Source organism: Nerophis ophidion, linkage group LG25, assembly GCF_033978795.1.
Source record: "Nerophis ophidion isolate RoL-2023_Sa linkage group LG25, RoL_Noph_v1.0, whole genome shotgun sequence".
In the NCBI taxonomy this organism is placed as follows: Eukaryota; Metazoa; Chordata; class Actinopteri; order Syngnathiformes; family Syngnathidae; genus Nerophis; species Nerophis ophidion.
The window spans coordinates 2,180,193-2,193,707 of NC_084635.1; the positions used below are offsets into that span (position 1 = coordinate 2,180,193).

Consider the following 13,515-nt stretch of genomic DNA (forward strand, 5'->3'; position numbering starts at 1 on the left):
TTTTTTTTACAATGTATGACGGTACATTGTTCACTTTTTTTATTCCTGTCCTGTGTCACATATTTTGTTGCCAAACGTTCAAATGGCGTCATAAAATCCTGGGCAGGTGTCTCTTTGTGTCGACAGAACACACCTATTTTGTAATGACACATTTAAAGTCCTACTGAAAGCCACTACTAGCGACCACACAGTCTGATAGTTTATATATCAATGATGAAATATTAACATTGCAACACATGCCAATACGGCCGCTTTAGTTTACTAAATTGCAATTTTAAATTTTCCCGGGACTTTTTTCTTGAAAACATCGCATAATGATGACGTTTATGCAAGACGTCACGGGCTGTTGTTATGAATATGAGTGCTGCACACACACACAGCTAAAAGTCGTCTGCTTTAACAGCATAATTACACAGTATTTTGGACATCTGTGTTGCTGAATCTTTTGCAATTTGTTCAATTAATATTGGAGAAGTCAAAGTAGAAAGATGGAGTTGGGAAGCTTTAGCCTTTAGCCACACAAACACACGGTGATTCCTTGTTTAAAATTCCCGGAGGTGAAACTTTAGTATGGATCACAACAGACATGGATCCCGACTACATGTCAACCAGCAGGTTTCGGTGAGAAAATTGTGGTTAAAAAGTCACATCTTACCGGATATCAGCTGAGCTTGTGTCGTCCATACAGCTGCCGTCGACTCCCCTCAGACACTGCGCGTCAACACCCGGCCGTGGACGTACACTTCCGACTATCAGGTACTATTTAACTCACTAAAACACTAGCAACACAATAGAAAGATAAGGGATTTCCCAGAATTATCCTAGTAAATGTGTCTAAAAACATCTGAATCCGTCTCAATGCAACGGAATTGCAAACGCGTATTGTTTATTTTTTTACTTTTTTGTTTTTTTCTAGTCCGTCGCTATCAATATCCTCAAACACGAATCTTTCATCCTCGCTCAAATTAATGGGGAAATTGTAATTTTCTCGGTCTGAATAGCTGTTTTTGTTGGAGGCTCCCATTAAAATCAATGTGAATATGTGAGGAGCCATCAACATGTGACGTCATTGTCTGCGACTTCCGGTAGAGGCAGAGCTTTTCTCCAGTTGCCAACTTTATCGTGGATGTTCTCTACTAAATCCTTTCAGCAAAAATATGGCAATATGGCGAAATGATGAAGTATGACACATAGAATGGACCTGCTATCCCCGTTTGAATAAGAACATCTCATTTCAGTAGGCCTTTTACCTACTACAATTAATTCAAATTTGCAAAGCAAAAAAATCTTCTTTTTTTTTTTTTTTACAGTGTATGACGGTACATTTTTCACTTTTTTTATTCCTGTCCTGTGTCACATATTTTGTTGCCAAACGTTCAAACGGCGTCATAAAATCCTTTGCAGGTGTCTCTTTGTGTCGACAGAACACACCTATTTTGTAATGACACATTTAAAGTCCTACTGAAAGCCACTACTAGCGACCACACAGTCTGATAGTTTATATATCAATGATGAAATATTAACATTGCAACACATGACAATACGGCCGCTTTAGTTTACTAAATTGCAATTTTAAATTTTCCCGGGACTTTTTTCTTGAAAACATCGCATAATGATGACGTGTATGCAAGACGTCACGGGCTGTTATGAATATGAGTGCTGCACACACACACAGCTAAAAGTCGTCTGCTTTAACTGCATAATTACACAGTATTATGACATCTGTGTTGCTGAATCTTTTGCAATTTTTTCAATTAATAATGGAGAAGTCAAAGTAGAAATATGGAGGTGGGAAGCTTTAGCCTTTAGCCACACAAACACACGGTGATTCCTTGTTTAAAATTCACGGAGGTGAAACTTTACTATGGATCACAGCAGACATGGATCCCGACTACATGTCAACCAGCAGGTTTCGGTGAGAAAATTGTGGTTAAAAAGTCGCATCTTGCCGGATATCAGCTGAGCTTGTGTCGTCCATACAGCTGCCGTCGACTCCCCTCAGACACTGCGCGTCAACACACGGCCGTGGACGTACACTTCCGACTATCAGGTACTATTTAACTCACTAAAACAATAGCAACACAATAGAAAGATAAGGGATTTCCCAGAATTATCCTAGTAAATGTGTCTAAAAACATCTGAATCTGTCTCAATGCAACGCGATTGCAAACGCGTATTGTTTATTTTTCACTTTTTTGTTTTTTTCTAGTCCGTCGCTATCAATATCCTCAAACACAAATATTTCTTCCTCGCTCAAATTATTGGGGAAATTGTCGTTTTCTCGGTCTGAATAGCACTTTTTGTTGGAGGCTCCCATTAAAATCAATGTGAATATATGAGGAGCCCTCAACATGTGACGTCATTGTCTGCGACTTCCAGTAGAGGCAGAGCTTTTCTCCAGTTGCCAACTTTATCCTGGATGTTCTCTACTAAATCCTTTCAGCAAAAATATGGCCAAATGATGAAGTATGACACATAGAATGGAGCTGCTATCCCCGTTTAAATAAGAACATCTCATTTCAGTCGGCCTTTAAAACCTCCATTGCTGTCTTAATTTCCCAGTAGGGGGTCAGAGTTGTGGTGTCAGTTATTTCTTGCAACAGATGTCACCCGTGTGATTCACCCAGACACAAAAACACAAACTGCCTTATTTATTTTACAAAATGGTCAGCTAGCCCACGAGCGTCTGTCCGATATCATTTTTGTGCGCAGTGGAATTCGGACTTGCTTTTGAATCTTCAGTTTCTGTCATCGTGATAAGAGACCCGCCGGAGTAGTGAATGGATTTGAAGGGTGTCACTGTATCTGTGTCCCCCGGGGGGGTGGCCCTGACCACAGGAGGGGGTGCCGAGTTACACTTGGCCCTTTGAGCCAGGACAATGCTGCTGTTAACAACTGCTGGTGGAGACCTTTGGATCCCCTCAAAGTTTAATGTGACTCTGTGTGCGAGCTGCACTCACCGAGGTCAGAGATGAACCCGGGCCCGGCTTTGGCCTCGTGTCGGTGCACTTGAAACCGAATGCCATCATGGGGGTGCGGTGGGGGGGACGGCATCAGGTCCAAGACTTGTTTTGTCCCCTCTGGCATGGATAATGAGGCATCTGTCGTCGTGTGCTGCACAGAGAAGCGAGGCGTCCTCTTGCAATGGAAAAAGAGCACAAGTTACCAGCCTGATTTGTTGTAGAAGCCCAGAACCATAGGGTCTGATGTACTGAAGGTTTGCGTGTATTAAAACATGTGCAAACTTGATAGCACACACAAAGCTCTGGAAGCATCTCCCTCTCCGTGAGAGACAGGCCCCTTCTTTGGCTATTTTTAAGACCCTTCTTGAAACCCATTTTTATTCACTGGCTTTTAACCCAGCATGAGACTTTAAACAGTTTTTAACTTTTAACAGCATTTTATCTGAAAAAATTGTTCTTAGGGTAATTTGTATTTGCTTTTTCAAAGTGTATTTTACTCTGTTTTAAACGTTATTTTTTAGTCTCTCCTTTGCCTGTATTTATTTTTGGTGTACAGCCCTTCGTTCTTCAACTGTGGTTGTTTTTAAAGGGCTTTATAAATAAAGTTGGTATAGTAAAGCTGATCAACCAAACTTGTGCGCAGAAGTTGGCGTCTCTTAAGTGAGCAAAGTAAGGCGTTACAATCCATTTAACATGTTATCAAAACGCCCACAGCACAGGAAGGAGAAAATGCAAACAAACTATTCAGTAGGGGTGTCAAAAAAAAAAAAAAAAAATAAAAAAAAAAGACTAGTCGGGATGCTTATTTGTAACTATTCTTAATCGATAAAAAAAAAATCGATTTTGAAAAAACAACATGTATATTTTTTTAATAAAATATGTACTGTATTTTTCGTTTTCATTTTCTCAAAATGCGACAGTGTGCCTTATAACCCGGCGCCCCTAATGTGCGGAATCATGTTGGTTGTGCTTACCGACCTCGAAGCTATTCTATTTGGTACATGGTGAAATTATCTGAGTGACCAGTAGATGGCAGTCACACATAAGAGATACGTAAAGACTGCAATATGACTCAATTAAACGACACCAAAATGTTCCATTGAAAATATTAAACATTACACATGGTGTTCAAAAATATGATAATGTTTTAGTACAACTTTGGTAAGCTATGAAGCTGCACAGCTTGATGGATTGTACTGTGCTTCAACATACGAGTATTATTATGGTGTGTGTACTATACGTTAAGACATATTACCTGGTGTTTTGTTTCGCAATATTTTGCAGAAGCTACTTTTTTTTACCTTTTGGTACCTGCTGATCATAATTTGGGATCTGCATAAGTCCTGAAAAATTGCGCACGTTCGCCTTTGCCGTAATCGATAAGTTTCTTCTTTTTCTCTATCTTCTTGTTGTGGAACATTCATCCTCCACTGTTGCCATTTCTAATATAAAGTCGTGTAAAGTTCAGTAAACTCGCCATGAAAGGGCTAAAACATACCGGTGTAGTGAGTTGACATTATCCACCCAAGGAACTTTAGTTATTAGAGGGTTCAAATCGGACGTTTTTTAACGGGATACATTTTCAGCGTTATTGCACTTGTGAGCCACAGATCCATTATTGATTTAAGTAAAGTCTGAATGTCATTAAAACAGTTAGCTCCATCTTTTGACACTTCTTCCATTCCCGTCCTTGCATGCTACACATCTACAACAAAGATGACGGAGAAAAGACGCTGTCGAAGGTGAGCCACGTAAAAAAAAACGCCCACAAAACGGCGCATCCGGAGGCGACTGTCAGAATTGATTTTGAGTGAACTATGGTTAAAAAGTGATTTAAAAGTAAACATTTAAGTGTGTTTAACACGTTAGTTACAACATTAACGGTATATACTTTCTAGTCATACAATCAAACAGCTTTGACCCCGAGCAATGTCCACCCGTCCATTCATTTTATACTGCTTGTCCCTCTCGGGGTCACGGGGGTGGCTGGAGCCGATCTCAGCTGCATTCGGGCAGAAGGTGAGGTACACCCTGGTCGTCGAAAAGTCGTCCCCTCATCACAAAATGTATTCATTTTAAATCTTGAAGATTCAAGTATCTAAAAATGGTGTAGTTCCTCTCCTCTGAATGCAAGTGCTCCTACAGCAGAAAAAATACGAATTATTCTTACTGTATTCTTAAAAAAACTGGCAAGACAACAACGTACTGCAGGTATTTAAAAAAAGAAGTTTAATGTCAGTACAAGCGTGTTTATGTCTTTTTTGTGTGGAGCTGTTTAAAAAAGCATATTGTTTAAAACACATTTTATTAAAACAATTTAATTGTCCAGTCATGGTATGAAAAACTTGACAGTTATCTGACTAAACCACACTTATCAATGATGAAAAATTAAATCTGTGATTAATCGCAATTAATTTTGAGTGAGACCATGATTAAAAGGTGATTATTCGCGATTAAATATTTAATTGGTTTTACAGCCCTATAAAACTTTAGTAGATCAGGCCCTAAAGTGTGTTTAAAATATTATTTAAAACTAACGGTATAGTTTCTAGTCTTACAATCAAACAACTTTGACCCCGAGCAATGTCGATCCGTCCATCCATTTTCTACCGCTTGTACCTCTCAGGGTCGCGGAGGTGGCTGGAGCCTATCCCAGCTGCAGTCGGGCGGAAGGTGAGGTACACCCTGGACAAGTCACCACCTCATCACAGGCCCCCCTGCAATATATTCATTTTAAATCTTGAAAATTCAAGCATCTAAAATGGTGTAGCTCCTCTCCTCTGAATGCAAGTGCTCCTACAGCAGAAATACAAATTCTTCCTACTGTATTCTAAAAAAAACTGATAGGACAACAATGTACTGCAGGTATTTCAAAAAAATTGTTTCATGTCAATACAAGCGTGTTTACGTCTTTTTTGTGTGGAGCTGTTTAAAAAAGCATATTGTTTAAAACATATCTTATTAAAACAATTCAATTGTCCAGTCATGGTATTAAAAACTTGACAGCTGTCTGTCTAAATCACACTTATCAATGATGAACAAGTGTACCTATCTGTGATTAATCGCAATTCATTTTGACTGAACCCTGATTAAAATGTGTTTAATCGTGATTAAATATTTAATGGTTTTACAGCCCTATAAAATTGAATAGATCAGGCCCATAAGTGTGTTTAAATGGTTTGTTAAAACAGTAACGGTGTAGTTTCTATTCTTACAATCGAACAGCTATGATTCGAGCAATGTCCATCCGTCCATCCATTTCCTTCTCGGGGTCGCGGAAGTGGCTGGAGCCTATCCCAGCTGCATTCGGGCGAAAGGCGGTGTACACCCTGGACAAGTCACCACCTCCTCGCAGGCCCCCCTGCAATGTATTCATTTTAAATCTTGAAAATTCATTCAAAATCAGAATTTTCTGGGAACAGATTTTGTTTTGTATATTTCTTTACAAATAATAAAAAAGTCAAATTTTCAGTTTGCAATGGTGTGCTGGCATGCATGTGACACAAGCCAACAAGCGCTATCAGTCTCTCTACAAGAACCTCATGGAGTTTGTGGCGTCGGACACGAGAGCGAAAGGTGATCTTGGAGGTGTTTTGTCTCGGTGTATTCAGACAGCGACATCATCAGTCCTGAGAGCGGCAATAACAGCAGGTTACAATGGGAGATTAGATAATGAGTCGGGCATCGGAGACCTGGCGAGGGGGAGCTCAAGTTCCCAAGCCAGCGGCCTGCCTGCCTGCTTGCTCACCAGGGGTCTCATGCATTAGGCTGGACTAAACCTGGCGTACGCACTCTTTCCCGGAAAAGTCGAGATGAATCAAGAGTGAACGTGAGGTAAAAATGAGCGGTGCCTCGCACACACTTCAGAATTCACGTACGCACTTTTCTACACGCTGTTGACACACAGAGGTGGTCCTTCAGGATCTACCAATATTTGATTTATCCATCCATCCATCCATTTTCTACCGCTTATTCCCTTTTGGGGTCGCGAGGGGCGCTGGCGCCTATCTCAGCTACAATCGGGCGGAAGGCGGGGTACACCCTGGACAAGTCGCCACCTCATCGCAGGGCCAACACAGATAGACAGACAACATTCACACACTAGGGACCATTTAGTGTTGCCAATCAACCTATCCCCAGGTGCATGTCTTTGGAAGTGGGAGGGGCCTATCCCCAGGTGCATGTCTTTGGAAGTGGGAGGGGCCTATCCCCAGGTGCATGTCTTTGGAAGTGGGTGGGGCCTATCCCTAGGTGCATGTCTTTGGAGGTGGGAGGAAGCCGGAGTACCCGGAGGGAACCCACGCAGTCACAGGGAAAACATGCAAACTCCACACAGAAAGATCCCGAGCCTGGATTTGAACCCAGGACTGCAGGACCTTTGTATTGTGAGGCAGATGCACTACCCCCTCTGCCACCGTGAAGCCCACATTTGATTTAAACAATGTAAAAAAGATCGAAAAAAACAGAAATTAAGTTTTTTACCAACGCACTTTATGCTTCATTTTAATATTTGTGAAGACGTCTATTACCGTATTTTTCAGACTATAAGGCGCACTTAAAATCCTTTCATTTTCCCAAAAATGGACAGTGCATCTTAAAACCCGGTGCTAATGTACGGAATAATTCTGGTTGTGCTTACCAACCTCGAATACATTTCATTTGGTACATGGAGTAATGATAAGTGTGACCAGTACATGGTAGTCACACATAAGAGATACGTGTAGACTGCAATATGACGCCAGTAAACAAGACCAAAGCATTAAATGTTCCATTGAAAATAAAGAACATTACACACGGCACTCAAAAATCTGTCAAAAGATTATAGTACAGGGATGTCCAAAGTGGGGCCCGCAGCTAATTGTTTACCGGGCCCCCGCACATTCTGGAAATGCTATTGCAAAAATAAATAAGAACATTCAAAATAGTGGAATGAGGTGAAATCTATCGAGAAAAAGTTGCAATGTTGACACAGCTGCCATGCAGGCATTTTTTTTCTTTTTGTCTTTATTTTACCATGTAAAAGATTGATTGATACTTTTATTAGTAGATTGCACAATACAGTACATATTCCGTACAATTGACCACTAAATGGTAACACCCCAATAAGTTTTTCAACTTGTTTAAGTCGGGGTCCACGTTAATCATCCATCTTCCATCTTCTTCCGCTTATCCGAGGTCGGGTCGCGGGGGCAACAGCCTAAGCAGGGAAGCCCAGACTTCCCTCTCCCCAACCACTTCGTCTAGCTCTTCCCAGGGGATCCCGAGGCGTTCCCAGGCCAGCCGGGAGACATAGTCTTCCCAACGTGTCTTGGGTCTTCCCCGTGGCCTCCTACTGGTTGGACGTGCCCTAAACACCTCCCTAGGGAGGCGTTCGGGTGGCATCCTGACCAGATGCCCGAACCACCTCATCTGGCTCCTCTCCATGTGGAGGAGCAGCGGCTTTACGTTGAGCTCCTCCCGGATGGCAGAGCTTCTCACCCTATCTCTAAGGGAGAGACCCACCACCCGGCGGAGCAAACTCATTTGGGCCGCTTGTACCCGTGATCTTATCCTTTCAGTCATAATCCAAAGGTCATGACCATAGGTGAGGATGGGAACGTAGATCGACCGGTAAATTGAGAGCTTTGCCTTCCGGCTCAGCTCCTTCTTCACCACAACGGATCGATACAACGTCCGCATTACTGAAGACGCCGCACCGATCCGCCTGTCGATCTCACGATCCACTCTTCCCTCACTCGTGAACAAGACTCCTAGGTACTTGAACTCCTCCACTTGGGGCAAGATCTCCCCCACCCGGAGATGGCATTCCACCCTTTTCCGGGCGAGAACCATGGACTCGGACTTGGAGGTGCTGATTCTCATTCCGGTCGCTTCACACTCGGCTGTGAACCGATCCAGTGAGAGCTGGAGATCCCGGCCAGATGAAGCCATCAGGACCACATCATCTGCAAAAAGCAGAGACCTAATCCTGCGGTCACCAAACCGGAACCCCTCAACGCCTTGACTGCGCCTAGAAATTCTGTCCATAAAAGTTATGAACAGAATCGGTGACAAAGGACAGCCTTGGCGGAGTCCAACCCTCACTGGAAATGTGTCCGACTTACTGCCGGCAATGCGGACCAAGCTCTGGCACTGATCATACAGGGAGTGGACCGCCACAATAAGACAGTCCGATACCCCATACTCTCTGAGCACTCCCCACAGGACTTCCCGAGGGACACGGTCGAATGACTTCTCCAAGTCCACAAAGCACATGTAGACTGGTTGGGCAAACTCCCATGCACCCTCAAGAACCCTGCCCAGAGTATAGAGCTGGTCCACAGTTCCACGACCAGGACAAAAACCACACTGTTCCTCCTGAATCCGAGGTTGGACTATCCGGCGTAGCCTCCTCTCCAGTACACCTGAATAAACCTTACCGGGAAGGCTGAGGAGTGTGATCCCACCACAGTTGGAACACACCCTCCGGTCCCCCTTCTTAAAGAGAGGAACCACCAATTACAGTATAATGAAACTATTTCAGGTTACAGGTTAGAAAAGCTCCTTCTGGTTGCTTGGAGATGGCCGACAAAAACATCCTTTTAAAAATGTGATTCTTAAAAAAGATAAATAAATACATTGATGTTTGAAAATTATGAATTGGTTTAGAATCGGGATGAATAAAAACTGTTTGTGCACCTCTAATAAATGACTGGAATGACTCAAAATAGTAGTTTGATTGGCAACACTAAATGGTCCCTAGTGTGTGAATGTTAGTGTGAATGTTGTCTGTGTTGGCCCCGTGATGAGGTGGCGACTTGTCCAGGGTGTACGCCGCCTTCCGCCCTGGTGCAGCTGAGATGGGCTCCAGCGCAACCCCGCAACCCCCAAAAGGGACAAGCGGTAGAAAATGGATGGATGGATGGACTTAAAACAGCCCATAAAGTCCAAACACGACATGTGTCTTATAATTAGAATAATTGTGATTAATACAAAATTGCCGTCATTAAACAACATTTTCTGTAAAACAGCTTGTGTATCATTAAGTGATGGCACATGCCGGGATTCACAGTGGAAAGGGTCCAGTGCAAGTCTGCTGCATGAAAAGAAGACGTATGAGTATTCTTTACCACCTAGAGCAGGGGTCACCAACGTGGTGCCCGTAAGGACCAGATGAGTCGCCCGCTGGCCTGTTTTAAAAATAGCTCAAATAGCAGCACTTACCAGTGAGCTGCCTCTATTTTTTGAATTTTATTTATTTACAAGCAAGCTGGTCTCGCTTTGCTCGACATTTTTAATTCTAAGAGAGACAAAACTCAATCCAAGACAATATTTTAAAGACTTGGTCTTCACTTGTTTAAATAAATTCATTTATTTTTTTACTTTGCTTCTTATAACTTTCAGAAAGACAATTTTAAAGAAACAATACAACCTTAAAAATGATTTTAAGATTTTTTAAACACATATACCTTTTTATTCCTTCCTCTTCTTTTCTGAAATTTTACATCAATGTTCAAGTAAATTATTTTTTTTTACTGTAGAGAATAATAAATACGTTTTAATTTAATTCTTCATTTTAGCTTCTGATTTTTCCACAAAGAATACTTGTGAAATATTTCTTCAAACTTATGATTAAAATTCCCAAAAATTATTCTGGCAAATCTAGAAAATCTATAGAATCAAATTTAAATCTGATTTCAAAGTCTTTTGAATTTCTTTTAAAATTTTTGTTCCGGAAAATCTAGAAGAAATAATGATTCGTCTTTGTTAGAAATATAGCTTGGTCCAATTTGTTATATATTCTAACAAATTTTAACCTATTTAAAACATGTCATCAAAATTTAAAAATTAATCTTAATCAGGAAAAATGACTAATGATGTTCCATAGATTTTTTTTTTTTTTTTCAAAAAGATTCGAATTAGCTAGTTTTTCTCTTTTTTTTTCAGGTGAATTTTGAATTTTAAAGAGTCAAAATTGAAGATAAACTATGTCACGAAATTTAATTTTCTTTTTTTTCGTGTTTTCGCCTCTTTTAAACCATTCAATTAAGTGTTTTTTTCATCATTTATTCTCTACAAAAAACCTTCCGTAAAAGGAAAAAAAAATGTACGACGGAATGACAGACAGAAATAACCATTTTATATATATATAAATATATATATATATTTACTTCCATCCATCAATTTTCTAGCGCTTATTCCCTTTTTTGGGGTCGCGGGGGGCGCTGGCGCCTATCTCAGCTACAATCGGGCGCGGTAGAAAATGGATGGATGGAAGTAAATATATATATATAGATTTACTTATTAAAGGTAAATTGAGCAAATTGGCTATTTCTGGCAATGTATTTAAGTGTGTATCAAACTGGTAGCTCTCAGTACCCAAGAAGTAGGTCTTGCTTTCAAAAATGTTGCTGACCTTTAGCCTAATCCCAACAGCGTCACACGTGTGCAGGTGTGCAGGTGAGTGTCATGTGCACACCTGTCTGGGTGGAATCATAATCCGTCTCCACTGCAACGGAGCGTGCTGAGCCGTGTGTTGCAGCTCCGAGGACTATGACGAGCAGTCTGTCTCGCACGCTTGGGTCCACACTCTCACTCCCTGACATGTGCCGCTGCTGCTTTAATCCCCCAACTGACGCCTCTGCGGACAAAAGAACAATAAATGACCACTGGGGTGACAGCTGGGTGTCCTCGTATCAGAATGGGATCTTCTCCTAAGATGGTTTTATATACTGTACATAATAGACAGGGTATGATGAGCTGTTGCATAGGTCAGCGCAGTGGTTCTCAAATGGGGGTACGTGTACCCCTGGGGGTACTTGAAGGTATGCCAAGGGGTATGTGAGATTTTTTTTTTAATATTCTAAAAATAGCAACAATACAAAAATCCTTTATAAATATATTTATTGAATAATACTTCAACAAAATATGAATGTAAGTTCATAAACTGTGAAAAAAATGCAACAATGCAATATTCAGTGTTGACAGCTAGATTTTTTGTGGACATGTTCCATAAATATTGATGTTAAAGATGTCTTTTTTTGTGAAGAAATGTTTAGAAGTAAGTTGATGAATCCAGATGGATCTCTATTACAATCCCCAAAGAGGACACTTTAAGTTGATGATTACTTCTATGTGGAGAAATCTGTATTTAGAATTGAATCACTTGTTTATTTTTCAACAAGTTTTTACTTATTTTTATATCTTTTTTTCCAAATAGTTGAAGAAAGACCACTACAAATGAGCAATATTTTGCACTGTTATACAATTTAATAAATCAGAAACTGATGACATAGTGCTGTATTTTATTTCTTTATTTCTTTTTTTCAACCAAAAATGCTTTGCTCTGATTAGGGGGTACTTGAATGAAAAACATGTTCACAGGGGGTACATCACTGAAAAAAAGATTGAGAACCACTGGGTTAGCAGATTATTTTCAAGCATAGCACCAACCTTTTGAAGTGTACTGCTGCTGCATGGAAATTAATTGTTTCTTCAGGATTAAGACCAGATAAAAGGAGAATGTGGATGCTATTGTAATTGTGGCTGAGCAGATTGTACAACAAAGTGATTATTTGTTGATAAAAAAACGAAAAGAAAAAAAAAAACAGAAAAAGCACTGTATGTCCATGCTTCTAAACTCCTGACTTGGCATCTGTGTCCTGGTGTGAACATATTTGGTCATAATGGTCTACCACGAATGATGAGTCTAATCTATTATGGTTATACTGTACATACATGTTTGGTTTGAGGAGGATTATCCCCAAATTAGGGCTGGGCGACATGGCCATTTTTTTAATATCTTGATATTTTTAGGCCATATCGCGATAGACGATATATATCTCGATATTTTGCCTTGGCCTTGAGTGAACACTTGATGCATATAATCACAGCAGTATGATGATTCTATGTGTCTACATTCAAACATTCTTCTTCATACTGCATTCATATATGCTACTTTTAAACTTTCATGCAGAGAGGGAATTCACAACTAAGTCAATTGACCAAAAGTGTATTTATTAAACAGTTATTAAGCAGTGGCACAAACATTCAAGTCATTTCCAAAAAACATAAAGTGCAAGATTGTCAGAGACATTTTAAGTGTCAAATAAAAATGAGCTGCATAATAGGAAATCAAATAGTGTTCGTTCTTTGCTATGTGGTATGTTACTACGGACGTTATTAAATTCTATTTTTTTCATACGGTGTTGATGTGGAAATGTTTGCCTCGACATTTAGATGGTGTGGGCGTGTGGCACCGAAAGGAGATGTTGCAATGCGGAGTAAGCACTCTTCATTCTCTAGCACAATGGTTCTCAACCCTTTCTCAGTGATGTACCCCCTGTGAACATTTTTTTAATTCAAGTACCCCCTAATCAGAGCAAAGCATTTCTGGTTGGAAAAAAAGAGATAAAGAAGTAAAATACAGCACTATGTCATCAGTTTCTGATTTATTAAATTTTATAACAGTGCAAAATATTGCTCATTTGTAGTGATCTTTCTGGAACTATTTGGAAAAAAAGATGTAAAAATAACTAAAAACTTGTTGAAAAATAGACAAGTGATTCAATTA

At 40.4% G+C, this 13,515-nt stretch overlaps 1 protein-coding gene across 2 annotated transcripts in view; it reads right to left on the reverse strand.

Moving 5' to 3' along the window:
• dhodh (dihydroorotate dehydrogenase) overlaps nucleotides 1–13,515 on the reverse strand; it is a 69,413-nt gene that overhangs the window by 32,849 nt on the left and 23,049 nt on the right. For both annotated transcript variants that reach the window (XM_061887723.1, XM_061887722.1), the window contains exons 2-3: nucleotides 11,422–11,583; nucleotides 2,961–3,138 (exon numbers count right to left, since the gene is read on the reverse strand). In XM_061887723.1, coding sequence (XP_061743707.1) covers nucleotides 2,961–3,029 — 69 coding nt within the window. In that variant the 5' untranslated portion in view covers nucleotides 3,030–3,138; nucleotides 11,422–11,583. The remainder of the gene's footprint in view (nucleotides 1–2,960; nucleotides 3,139–11,421; nucleotides 11,584–13,515) is intronic.